Source organism: Tuber melanosporum (genome assembly GCF_000151645.1).
Source record: "Tuber melanosporum whole genome shotgun sequence assembly, scaffold_8, strain Mel28".
Taxonomy (NCBI): Eukaryota; Fungi; Ascomycota; class Pezizomycetes; order Pezizales; family Tuberaceae; genus Tuber; species Tuber melanosporum.
Window position 1 is genome coordinate 69,357 of NW_003299128.1, and position 12,391 is coordinate 81,747.

The following is a 12,391-nucleotide window of genomic DNA, read 5'->3' on the forward strand; positions in this document are numbered from 1 at the left end:
CCCCCCATTGTCAGCAACGTCTCCATTGCGGTTACCCATGCGGCCACGGAATTAGCTCACTTGGACCGCCGTGGCCTTCAAAACTAGAGTACTATCGTTCATGAGTTTTGGTGACCCGGTCCGACTGGGTATTGGCGAGGGGTTTTTAGAGCTATTCTTCGACGCACTGGTCTTGGAGCGTCCGAGACGTGTGGGGAGGTTTATGATAACCATCCCGTCAAACAGCAGTAGCAACTGCTTATAGAGGGGAAAACACGTCTAGCGTTGAAAACCTTTTTTTTTTCTTTCTTTATTTTTTTTTCTATTAGGTGGGGGGTTGAAAAGAGAGCAGCTGACGGTGATTCGGCAGTCTACCGAAATGCGGTAGCAAAAAAGGAAAAACACAGCAGGTACTCTTTTGTGAGGATGCAGAGTGTTGAAGCCAAGCAGAAAGCTGAAGTTGAAGGTCTCGGTGGTAAGAGAAATAGGATGGACCACCGATAGGGGGAAAAACCTCGCGAGGTGTCCTTTTTACCTCTCTCCCATCACACGCTAACCAGCAGCCAGGTCAGGTACCGCAGGTCCGTAATTCCACGTAGGCAAGGCACCAATCTGTCTTTCGGTCTGACTTTTCGCTATCCGCCCGTTGGTGTTCCGGTCCGTGTCCGTGTATTGCCAGCCCACAGTTGAACGCTCAGACGACACAAAGTCGAAAGAATCAATGAATATTGAGGGATGGAGATATTCAGAAGTTCTGCAGGCGACCGGTAGATTCTGAGAGTACAAGAAAGGTAGATTTTAGGACAGAGTAGGCCGGCATGCGGAGCAGTGACGTTTTTATTTATCTGGGTGGAAAATGAAGGGCGAGTTGGATGGAGAAGAGCGTTATTCTTTTTCCCCGAGCATGCAGTTCAAGTTCGTCACAGCCAAGCGGCTCAAGCCCCTTCCCCTTCCTCCTGGCTCTTTATTTATGGCATTTTACTCGAATAGGGATAATTTTGAATCTGAATAGCCTCCTGATTACTTTTTTGATCGATTGTAAAGAATTTTGGGTTAATGGTACTGTACAGCCCCCGCCCTGCCTCCGAGCGAGAAACCTTGGACTACCTAACGCCATGAAAAGGATGTCTGGGTCCAGAGTCTATGTACGAGTGCGGTATGATACTTGGAGACGAATGCTTCATTGGCTTATTATGGGATGGTATTATTATACACACAGACAAATTCTGTGTGGCTGGATGGATGGGATGGATGTTTTACAGTTCGAAAACCAATGCCATGCCACCTACCAGTACAGTACCGTACCCTCACTCTGTCGAGTTGACTGTTTTCAGACCCTATCCCCCCTCCCATTGTAGCGAATTTACCTGCCCCACGCGTGTCCATTTGTGCTTAAGGTCAGAGTTTCGAGTTACTTATGGAGGTGATCCTTTGTGGGTAATCGCTTCTGGGTTGAGAAATGCGAGCACCAATCCTAACCCTGAACATCGCGATTTGCAGAAAGCATTTGGATTTTTAAAGGTCTGAGGCTCTCGAGTTGCCAAGAAACTATGTCTGGCCCGGTGCCTGTCATCATTACCGGGGATGCGGCCAAGGGCATCTTGAAATTTCGCCTTTCTGTAAAATATAACCTACGAACATAATGCCTGTACCCTGCGGAGCCTCTCTTCTCCGTGGTGGTAGTTCTGTTCTGCTGTCTATATGCATCGATTTTCCCCGGACATACCGGTATCCCCTCTACCAACGCCACAGCCCGAATTAAGTCAAGACGCTTCTGGAACCCACGGTGAAGAGGGGTTCTTTTTGAACAAAGGACGAGATCCATATTTTTACTTCTGCCGGGTGAGCGGATTCTTTCACCGTTATTTTTTATTGCCTGCTTTTAATTGCACTCTCGCCCCAGTATGGTATAATGCGGTACAGTATGGTACAATGCGGTACCAAAGCGGTAAGGGGAGCAAGGCGTCATGTCTCTTTCTTTTACGGCATTTACGAACACCGATACTGTAATACATTCTTGCTCTTCAGGAAGAAGAAAAATTCAGAAAGCCATCTCTGCGCACACCCCACCACTGATCACCCTGATCACTCTTCATGTCCCAGTTTTTTGGAACCACTTTTCAGGTGAGGCTGATAGCAAGAAGGGAGGGATAGAGTGGGGAGGAGATCTTGCTCTTGAGGATCTTGTGTTGTTTGTTTGAAAACGAACCAAAAAGTCACTTTTTATACATTCCATAAATAAATAACCAGCCTCCCCCCCCCTCCTCCTTCCTTCTCTCCTACTCACATGTTCACCCCCCCCTATTCTCACGAGAGGCTGAGAAGAGAATTTCCAGTGCAAAATTTAGGTTCCACAATTTGTGAGCATAATGTTTGTACCACCACCACCATTCCAGATTCTCCAACTCTGGTGAGAGATAATATTCTGGGGAATGTTCCACGGCAAGCATAGCCTTTTCCTTCATCTTTTTTTTTTTACCCCCTCTCCCCCACCCTCCCCTCCCAATTCTGCACAGCACGATTCTTGCAGCGTCACCAGTGATCGAGTCACTGCACGGTGAAATATCCCACCCCTTTTACAAGTATCATCCCAGTTTTCTCCTAGACCGGCGAGACATTGAGAATTTCGTGTAGCCCCTGTTGGCGTTTGAGACAGAGGTTAACTAATACGCGACTTTTGTCAGTAACCAAAATTTCGCAGTATACTGGTATACTTCAGACCATAACTAATATCAGCCTTGACCGCACCTATACTGATGATCGCTGAAGAACAGACAACTGAGCCAGAGTGCAAAACTCTCCTTAGTCGTCTATGTCTCAGAAGCTGAGAGGACGGCATGAAATTTTCAAGAGATAAAGGTCGCATGGGTGTTCTCTGTCACTTTTTCTCGCTTTGCGTTGGACTCCTATTGTATCCATATCGATACTGATAATATCATGAGAAATAAGAAAAAAAAACCGGTAATTTATGATTACTCAAGTACAGTACAATTGTATCATACCGGTACAGTACACAGCTCAGGCCCCCTTCTTTGTGCGAGCGCCAGTCTCACACTGCGAATACCAACAGCGGTACCGTACTTTGGGCATCCCCGATCGCAGACTGGCGGCTGTATGTACGATGGACAAGTACGGTACTTGAGCGGTGCACAATGAAGCGGCGCTCAATTTTCTCTATTATTACCGGTACTACAAAAAGTGCAAACCCCCGCCCCCCGCCCCCCCACATGTCAAGCTCAGATTCCTACGGTACCCGTACTCCAGAAACCTCCATCCCACATGGCAGACGAGCAAGCAAGACCATGCTGTGCTCGAGTACCCTATCACATTTTTTGTCCCCGTTTTACCCACCTTTTTCTGCTCTCATCAGACTTCCAGCCGCTCCCGGTCTGTACTTTTATCTACCAGTCATGCTTTTCCTCCCTCCCCCTTATCATCTACAAACACGTGATTTGTCTCCTCCTTTCTTACTGTGCTCGAGCACCCGTATTTACTCGGACAGTACACTATCCCCGTTAGTCCTCTAATCTCCGCCATTATAATAGAAGCAAACACTTCAAGGAGGAACAGTGTCTACCCGACGTGGTGCCGGTATGGCCTGTACTGTACGGGTGTTTGTAATTTCGTTACAAGTACTCGTACATGTACTCGTAACTTGCTCAGCTTGGCCAATCGCCTATCGATAGAGGATTGTCCGAGTGCCGCAAAATCTTTCGGGATCCACCATCTCCACTCTGGCGAAGCGCTAGCTTGGGAAGAAATAGCGGGCACCAAATGCGGTGTCGTGGGATTTCTCAAATCTCGTTAAATGGAGCGGGGCCCTGCTTAACCTTACAGGCTACACTGCATCATACAAGGCTTAGTCACGGAGATTGGGAGCAACTAGGTTTCAAGAGATTTTACGGTACAGTACCATCCCTCCATCAGCATCGCTTGGACGGACACTATTGTACTCGAGTACCGTACTCGAGTAAGCGGAGGATCCCTCCCAACTAACCAACCAACCAACTAACCAACGCCGACAATTCCCAGAAGAAAAAAAGAAACACTGCGCAACCCACCTCACATAATCACAAGTCAGTCTACGGCAGTCATGAATGCCAAGACCCATTCGGGTACTCGGAAGCCTAAGCTGCGTAACACGCACCCCTCTTGTTAATGTACCGTAATCCTCTGTATGATTAGGAGGTAAAATATATATATATATATATATTTTACTTGATCCACAGTCCTCGTACCTCACCCAAAAACACCCAAATGGATCCAGTAAGGTCGCTTTCCAAAACAGAAAAACAAGACAGTCACTGCAAAGTAAGCCACAGTACCGAGTGACGCACTGTGATGATCCGCCACCGTAAAGCCGGAACAACGACATGTTGGAGTTGGCCGCATGTTTTTTCTTTTCTTGGGCGGAAACGCAGTCTGCCAATCTGAGGAGGGGAGGGTAAGGGGAATTCCCGGTACCGGTATAGGTAGGAGTCCACGAGGATTTCCGGGAAACTTGGAGTAGGACGTTTTTGTTGTCGTGGCAAGTGACTTGTACCCGATTGTTATCCGAGAGCCATGAGATTCATGGGATGTAAATATTGCAAGGGACGATATCATACCATAGAACATCTCCGCTTCCGTCCGGGTAAAGCATGCGGCAGGGTACTTGACGAGCACGGGAAATGCGTGAAGTGTCTTTATAACCATCATACACCCGAGTGCGCAGCAGCCCTGCGCGAGATTTGGTTCAAAAGTGCCCACTGCATGCCGTATGCGGGAGATAACGACAGTGTTTCAGGGGGTTTGAGGTTCGATAGGGAAAAGGTGGAAAGCTCAGATCCCCCCCCCCACGACCCAACGTTAAACGGGACTCGCCACGAAAAAGCTCCAACAAATAATCCAAAGCGAGTGACCATCAATGACCAACATTTTACCGAATAATATTCTTCCCTTCGAGCCTTCCAACCCCCTCCACCCGCTGCGCTTTTGCGGCGAACAACGAGCCCCCAAGATTTAGCATCATTGCTCATCAAACCGCCACACCCATCACCACCTCCCCGCCGGATCGAATACCGAGTGACATCACATGACCAACCAATAACAACCTTAAATGGCCCCCCCCCAACCTCACCCCCACGTTAAAATGCTTGGAACTACGTCCACGGAGGGAGAGAGCCAAAGACCCACAAAATCAGCCTCGATCGCCCATCATGCTGTACGGTACCGGAATCTGTTTCGACGGCATGCGTTTCGAATTCGACCGGTAGAGCCACATCCCCAATCATCGTGGCTGAACCCCGCCTCTACTGCATGCTCCAGGGCGGATAGTCTATGTTAGATTTCTTATCGTGATCAACACCACCACCGCTCATCCGTTCGTCCAATCCAATTGATTCCCCTGGCATCCGTAATCCGGGTTTGGAGGAGGGGGGGCGGTTTCGAAGCCGCGCTCTAAATTGATAATCATACTTTACACCCATTCTTAGATAGAGCGCCGGCTGGGAAGTACCATACTGTACTCGTACTTTACTGGGTGGGTGCGATGCAAGGAGAAGACCAGCCCACCAAGGCTTGGGTTGGGGTTGGCCCCTTTTATGGGCGTCAGCTTGAAGTTGCCGGACTGGGTGGGAGTACAATATGCAGTTCTTGTTTGAGTAGTCACCCCCCACTATCACCTCTTTGTTGACTCTTGAACTTTCCTTGAGGTGATCTGCCCCAAAAATACGGTATTCGTGGCCCTAGCAGATAAGCAAACGGAAGAAAGGGTGGGGGGGCGCTTTCAAGAAGCTCCGGTACACGGCTAGACTGGCGCCGCCTCCGTCGTAATTGAAAGCAGTGCTGAGGAGGACTTACCTGTAGTCTACGGCGTTGTTGGGAACCCCGCACGGGTACGTTGACGATCGTCACACGTTCTGACCTTTTTTCACCTGTCAATTTTTAAAGAACACTTGTCCTAATTTATCAGATAAGTCTATGGGATTTTTGGGGGGCCCGATGGACTTATTGTATCCGGTCACTGGCCACTGGCCACTGGTTACTCCATCACTAGATGTCTCGGCAATGTGGCGAGTTGTTGGAAAGCCGCCGCCCCTGGCGGAATCCTCTGATAAGATTTAGGCAAATACTCATATCATGTCAATACGGCAGGGACATGTGGTCAACACGAGCTCCTATTATTGTGCATTATAGTGGGAAATGAGTATTAAACGTGAAGGCCTTTGCGCCATTCTGAGCCAGAAAAAAACGGAAACGAGAAAACATGTAACCGATCCCATAGAAATGAACGTTGCCGGAATGTATATTTGGACGTTCTGCCCTTTGGGCTTCCGGTTTTCGTAAACCTTAAAAATCCCTCTAGCCCGTAAAAATTATCCCCAGACCAAAAGCAAGAAAATATAGAGATCTCGAAGCTCGAAAAAAATAAATATTGCAAGTCATAAGCTAACAGGTGCTAAACGTGCGGATCTGTTGCCTAATAATTTTGCGCTAGTTCTTCTATTACATCTTACTCGGATTTCAGTTCTAGAGTGGGCTCAGGGTTCGATAAGGTAGAAGGCTCGTTCTCTTTCTGGGTTTCGCTTTTGACAGTGAAAGAATCAGGCCAGAGGTGCATCTTGTCCCCTTTTGTGGCATTTCGCACGAATCGAGGAACCTAGGTTCGTACGTTAGAACTGGGAACCAGCAAGACGTTTTTAAAGGATGGCTCAAGGTGAAGAGGCGTGGAGTGGCAGTGGGATACATACCGTTTTCGGCTTGACGGCTTTTCTCCAGAAGTTTGCGCGGGGCTGTGGTAGGACACAAATTAGCATCAGGTGACATTCCGATGTCGGATAATCAAGCATACGTTATAATTAGGCGGCTTTCCATATCCTTGAGTCTTGTTCTGATCCTCCTTTGTGATCCTGATTATTTCCTTTTTGATATCGGCAAAGGTATCAAATGGGATATAGGGGATTTTGTTTTCCCTGCAGTATTCTTCAAGTCTTAATCCAGCTCTGGCGAAGAGGACATCAGCCTCACGGGCAGCTGCGAGATCTGAAACACCGTCTCCGACGAAGACAATCAATGGGCATGAACCGTCCTCACTCTCAGAGGAGGCAATCGTGCGGTATTCTTGAATTGAAGCAGCCTTGTCATGGCCTAGAGCGGTGTCGTGACGCCAGACTGGCTTCCATTGTGTGCCATCGGGGGTGATTGTGGCATCGTTGGCAATAATGTCGATGAATTTTGACTAGAGATCCGAAATTAGGTTAGCCTGAAACACCAAGTATTGCTTTTTCCAACCAATGAGCAGTTGGGTGTTCTAACCTGCTTTTTTCCCAAGAAGTCGTCCAAAACACGGCGAAGAATTGGCTTCAGACCAGCGGAGATGACATTGAAAGGAATGTTATTCTTGATACAGAAGTTATGGAAGTCATGGAAGGCGGGGTCGATCTCGAGCGAGGTTTTCATGATCTCAAATCCATCATCGAAGGGAACATTCAAACTTCCCCACATCTCTTCCGAAACATCACGGAATGATCTTACACCGTTTTTGATCTCCTCGTCGAGCTCTTGTCTTCGTTTGGGACCGCACCCGTGGGCATCGAACAAGATATGACCAGTGTCTTGCATGAAAATGGTTCCGTCGAAATCTGGCTATTTGTCAATATAGGATCCCAAAATACAACAGCAAACTGTTTCTTTTTTACTCCAAACTTACCCGAGAAGATAATGATGTCTCGCTTCGACCCGAGAACGTCATCAGAGTTGGTAGTGCTATCCAGGGTCTTCACCGGCACTCTGAGGTCCTGGACCTTGATTTCGCCAGTATGATGTTTGGCCTTCCCGAGCTCGGGGGCATTGATGGGTTGGATATTCACCACCGCCGGAGCCATGATTGCGGATTGGGGGGGATAGAGAAGGGGGGATAAATGAGAGATGAGAGGTGAGAGAGGGAGAGTTACGAATGCCAAAGTGAGGGGTGGAATGGAGTAGTCGTAAGTGTTAGGTAGTGGCAGATGGCAAGTTCACGAAAAGAAATCAACGAAACTTCGTACGGCACGAGTTGAAAGGTATGCCCTAGAATGAAGCTGGAAAAAAAGGAGGGACGGGGAGGCTTTATAAATTTCCCAATTCCAAAGAATCTTGACGATTTTAGGTGAACAGAGGGGAATGTACGAGTAGATTTTTCAATGGGCCCAGGCACCCCCTCCTAAATCGGTAAAGCTTCAATCCCGGGTGATAGACGGGGGGTGCCAGCCAGCCAACCAATTGATCCTGGCGGACGATAGCTGCTAGATACATACGCACCCGTGGGGTGGGAGAGGGCAAAATGCATAGAGCTGAGAACCGGCCTAATCATTTTGGTGAGAGCGAGTGAGATTGATTACGGGAGTGAGGGATGCAACATGACGATATAATCAATTTCCCTTTTCAACAAGCTCCTTTTACGGCAGTCCCTAAGGCTAGATCGGGTGGAAAAAGAAAAGAAAAATGAGAGATATCGCCCAGAGGGTGCCGGACGGGCATTAAGAGATACCCAGCACTGGAAACAGTTGATAAGCAAATTTACGAGTACCAAATCCCAATGCTAGTAGACCACGACAACGCTTAAATCGGCCCAGATCCCAGGAAAGTCTCATTGTCAAATAATATATTTTGTCCGATATCTCTACGGGTGAAAAGAAAATATTTCACGATGCACAGGGCGCTGCCCCATATGTGTTCCGTCCTTGCAGTTTCAAACTTTTAAATACACCTGTACTCGAACAGATATGGTCGAGAGCGGTGCTTGTGGATAGCGAACTCCCTCCCAAGCTGCGCTCTCCCATAGCCCAACTTACTGCATGATCGCAAACATTTCTTCTCTATATCACACTGGTCCACTCGTCACAATTGTAGCATGTTGAGCATCACTACACGAGAACCCGCCTACCTACATATCGACAATATAATATGCTGCAAGAAATCGCTCGTCGATTCAGCTGCGTATGGAATAACTCTGCTTCAAGGTACCGTCACGCGTGGAGGCTATGCGGGACGATAACCGAGCGAATCCCGTCCCTCAAATTAGGACCGTTCCCTCGAAGAACCAAATTGAATGGAAACAAGAAAGAAAGAAAGAAAGAAGAAGGGGAAAAAAAACCGTTGTAAATGAAAGGTTCACCCTGCAGGAAGACCAGATGAATTCCGGCGCCGGAAAAACCTCGTCGAATAATGAAGCTGTTCCTGGTAAACGGCCAAACAGCCGGCAACCGATGGTGAGCGGAGGAATAGATTCGTTTACCGGTACGGTTGTCTGACTTTTTCTACACCACTCCGGCTCCTCTGCAACGGAACGAGCAGGGCGGAGGCATGTTCTTTGGCTGATCAACCGCGATGAGTCATGTTGGAAACATGTTGCTTGGGTCTCTTCCTTGTCGCAGGAGAGAAAAAGAAAGGTGGGACTCGTGGGAGAGAACTCATACGGCGCTGGTCCGCTTGTGAGGCTGTGTCAGGTGTACGAGTACTAGTATAATATGGAGATTCCAATCCTTCCCTACATGGTCTACCAGTACACTTTCAAACGTCTCTCGGGCTGGATGGTTAAAATCGCTCAAAACAACCAAGGGGGGTTTTTTTTTTGGTGGCTCGCTAGCCGCGTAGATACAGCGCCAGCCGTACTGTGTGATGATGATGATGATGATGATGGTGATGATGATGGTGATGGTGGCTTTGGTTGCAGGAAATGATGAGAAAGGATGCGAGGTTGAGAGGTTTTTTTCTCCTGAGTAAATTATTGATTTCTGAGCTAGAGGTTGCGCTATCATACCCCTGAGACGGCGACGTACAGTACTTGTACTGTACTGTGATTAGGGTGATACTTAGAAACCTCAAGACACTCAAACAATGCCTCATGTCACTGATCTTGGCCAATTAGGAGTCGTCAACTAAGTACGGGATTCGGGCTGGTATTATAATATTATGATCTGTAACGTCAAGCCACGCGAAACCGAACCATATCTCATGCTCTTGGAAGATACCCCAGCCAAACTGCTCGTCAAAACTTCAAACTCAAGGGGCATGGAAATGTGTGCATACGGGACTATGGGGAATCTTTTTCGTAATAAGGTACTTTGTAACTTTCCAATTATTTTCATCGTCATTTGGCATTCTTTGGGATATTCTCTTGTATGAGCACACAGGGCACAGGAGAGTGTACGTGAGAGTGCCATATCGCACAATCATATTCTATTCCATGTCACGATATGTTTGTTCGATTGGATAGCGGAGACATAGAATTGGCGAGTGACGACCATACAATTTCTCCTCAGATGCGGTGGGGTACTGCGCTTGAGCGCTTAAGGCCATATATGTGTCTTCTGGCCCCATGACTCCTGGCACAGAGTCATGTTTCTTCCATGCCTGATTTCCGCTTCATTATTTTTCATTCAGGATTTTTTCCCACTCCTTTCTATCCTGAACAAGGATCCCGACCGTGATACCAGTACCTGTAGGGATAATATTTACTTGCACCGGAGGGGAAGCTGAACACGGGAGTACCGGCTCATTACACCAGTATCTGGGCACTTGGGTGGGGGTGCGGGTACGGGTACTACAGTCAAAAAGTTCTGCCCTTTTGAAACATCGGGGTATAATGATAGTTTCCGGTGGGCGCTGGATTGGGTTATTATTATATGCCCATATTTTTCTATCAAGATGCTTAAATACCGGTAAGGCGAGGCGAGGAGAGAGAGATAAGACCGCCCCATGGGAAAGCCGTGGGGCATTTGATTATGATATTTCGGGATAATTTTTTTAAGAGATCAAACACCACCTCAAACTCATGCTTTGGCCCTATATTTTGCCGCAGACTTATCAAACAATTCGCTCTTCTGAGCGACATCAGTTAGGAAGGGATGGCTTGGCGCCGTGTTTTGCAATGAGCTGAATAATAGGCGAATCAGCAACCATGATACTGCCCCGGCGACATTCCCGAAATATCGCCAACCCCAACAATTTCGGACCAAAGATCAAAGAGACAGAATACAGTAGAGGGCTCACCTGAGATATTCGTCAATTTCTTTCCCGGCGAGGATTGAGAGAACAATCATGTTTGCAAGGGCGTCTTCATGTTTCGGGTTCTTTTCAAGGGCTTGCTGCAAGGCAACCTCTGCTTCCGGTAATCTCCCGAGATGGAGTTCAGCAACAGCCTGGCCGATTAGGGTGCGCGGTGCAGAGGTGGAAGGGGTTTGAGCCAGTTCCTCATAGACATAATACGCCTGCTGATATTTCTCACCACCCTGAAATCCATGAGTTACTTGTTAACCATAATATCTTGCTATGTGCATTTCAGAGTCTCGATATAGAAGTCCACGTGCAGGTGAGATAATGAGCAAATTGTATAACATTGCCGCAAAACTGAAGAGCAGAAGAGATGGGGGGAGGAAACCTGATGGTTTCACCGCCTAGAGATAAACTTACAATACGTAGGCCAACCCATGATTCAGCAAGATTGACCAGCAAACTGTCCTGTGCCCATCGTTTAGCATTCAACACTTCCTTAAGCGCAAGGTCTGTCCGGTTTTGCGAAAGACGGATTTGCACAACCAAGGCTACACTATGAGATAAAAGATAATCAGCAGGAAGAGAGTATAAAGTGAAGCAATGTTGACTCAGGGTGATATATACGCTTCTAAACTTCCCTGATGCCTGCTAAGTAGGGTGAGAGCCTCCTCGCTTCTTCCCTCCGCATGCAATATCGTAGCTCCGATAATTTGGACGGTAGCGTTATCTGAAGACGATCCCACGAGCGATTCGACTATTTTCACAGCGTTCTCTGTGCTCCCCTGGCTGTATTCTGCAAATGCCTTCAGAACAGCTAGATCCGGGTTATCTTGTCCCTCAAGCTCGATTGCTACCTCTTCTGCCTGACCAATAGCAATCTGGGAACGTAGCTTGTAAACTGTTGATGGAATACTATTTTCTGCCGATAAGCCTGAGGTATCATGGTTAATCACGGCCGAATATTGTCCTCCATGAAAGGCGTTGTGGATGGTCAGGAGCTCTACGATACGTTGATGTTAGCGGAGTGCAATTAAAGTTGAGTGTATTCTATAGCGTACCCCCTTCGGACGAGAATGGGTCCATCGTAGCCTTAGTGTTGTTTGGAAATAGCGGGGATATAGAAGTTTTGTTGCTGTCTGAGGGATTGAGAAATGTGGAACCTTTTTGCCTCGAAAACAGTAGGGTTTGTGAATAGAGGTCTTGTTATTTTTGGTGGGAGTTTGACGAAATATAACAAATCCATAGATTTTCTCTAAAAACGTCTTAAATTCACTTCTATGAATTTAGATTCTCAGAGAGCAGTGCTTGGAGCAAAAGTCGGACATTATTTTATGTTGCTGTATTTTATTCTATGCTGGCCAAGTGCGTTTTGGTTTTGCTAAGGTAAGCGTTTGAC

At 47.4% G+C, this 12,391-nt stretch overlaps 5 protein-coding genes; 2 read left to right on the top strand and 3 right to left on the bottom strand.

The window, feature by feature from the left end:
* The window catches only part of GSTUM_00011053001 (uncharacterized protein), a gene marked incomplete at its 3' end in the record, with an annotated part of 4,655 nt that extends 3,754 nt beyond the window's left edge, over positions 1-901 (bottom strand). Inside the window, exon 1 of the mRNA XM_002841676.2 lies at positions 1-901. This exon is cut by the window's left edge and continues 222 nt beyond it. Within this exon, the coding sequence (XP_002841722.1) occupies positions 1-39 (39 nt within the window). The 5' untranslated portion in view covers positions 40-901.
* Positions 902-1,946: 1,045 nt separating this feature from the next.
* On the top strand, positions 1,947-2,937 carry GSTUM_00011054001 (uncharacterized protein; the record flags this gene model as incomplete). XM_002841677.2 has 2 exons in its annotated part: positions 1,947-2,687; positions 2,749-2,937. The coding sequence occupies one exon, from the start codon at positions 1,947-1,949 to the stop codon at positions 2,178-2,180; it is 234 nt and encodes a 77-aa protein (XP_002841723.1). The 3' UTR covers positions 2,181-2,687; positions 2,749-2,937.
* A 2,031-nt stretch (positions 2,938-4,968) lies between these two features.
* GSTUM_00011055001 (uncharacterized protein) lies at positions 4,969-8,025 on the bottom strand. XM_002841678.2 has 6 exons: positions 7,670-8,025; positions 7,276-7,601; positions 6,812-7,198; positions 6,711-6,752; positions 5,821-6,619; positions 4,969-5,705 (listed from the first exon to the last, which is right to left on the bottom strand). The coding sequence occupies exons 1-5, from the start codon at positions 7,842-7,844 to the stop codon at positions 6,473-6,475; spliced, it is 1,077 nt and encodes a 358-aa protein (XP_002841724.1). The 5' UTR covers positions 7,845-8,025; the 3' UTR covers positions 4,969-5,705; positions 5,821-6,472.
* Positions 8,026-9,409: 1,384 nt separating this feature from the next.
* Positions 9,410-9,750, top strand: GSTUM_00011056001 (uncharacterized protein). XM_002841679.2 has 1 exon: positions 9,410-9,750. The coding sequence occupies exon 1, from the start codon at positions 9,468-9,470 to the stop codon at positions 9,678-9,680; it is 213 nt and encodes a 70-aa protein (XP_002841725.1). The 5' UTR covers positions 9,410-9,467; the 3' UTR covers positions 9,681-9,750.
* A 936-nt stretch (positions 9,751-10,686) lies between these two features.
* On the bottom strand, positions 10,687-12,164 carry GSTUM_00011057001 (uncharacterized protein). XM_002841680.2 has 5 exons: positions 12,054-12,164; positions 11,620-11,995; positions 11,413-11,548; positions 10,993-11,231; positions 10,687-10,875 (listed from the first exon to the last, which is right to left on the bottom strand). Exons 1-5 carry the CDS (start codon positions 12,076-12,078, stop codon positions 10,773-10,775), a joined length of 879 nt encoding a protein of 292 aa, XP_002841726.1. The 5' UTR covers positions 12,079-12,164; the 3' UTR covers positions 10,687-10,772.
* Between the last annotated feature and the right edge of the window lie 227 nt (positions 12,165-12,391).

What these genes read in the sequence shown, in the direction of transcription:
- GSTUM_00011057001 (XM_002841680.2), bottom strand. Translation starts at nt 12,078, where the DNA reads ATGGACCCATTCTCGTCCGAAGGGG. An exon ending in CATGGGTTGGCCTACGTATT is followed by an intron (nt 11,232 to 11,412) that starts GTAAGTTTATCT and finishes CATGGATTTCAG; the next exon opens with GGTGGTGAGAAATATCAGCA. An exon ending in GAAATTGACGAATATCTCAG is followed by an intron (nt 10,876 to 10,992) that starts GTGAGCCCTCTA and finishes CCTATTATTCAG; the next exon opens with CTCATTGCAAAACACGGCGC.
- GSTUM_00011055001 (XM_002841678.2), bottom strand. Translation starts at nt 7,844, where the DNA reads ATGGCTCCGGCGGTGGTGAATATCCAACCCATCAATGCCCCCGAGCTC. An exon ending in AGACATCATTATCTTCTCGG is followed by an intron (nt 7,602 to 7,669) that starts GTAAGTTTGGAG and finishes ACAAATAGCCAG; the next exon opens with ATTTCGACGGAACCATTTTC. An exon ending in GAAAGCCGCCTAATTATAAC is followed by an intron (nt 6,753 to 6,811) that starts GTATGCTTGATT and finishes GTCCTACCACAG; the next exon opens with CCCCGCGCAAACTTCTGGAG.
- GSTUM_00011056001 (XM_002841679.2), top strand. Translation starts at nt 9,468, where the DNA reads ATGGAGATTCCAATCCTTCCCTACATGGTCTACCAGTACACTTTCAAA.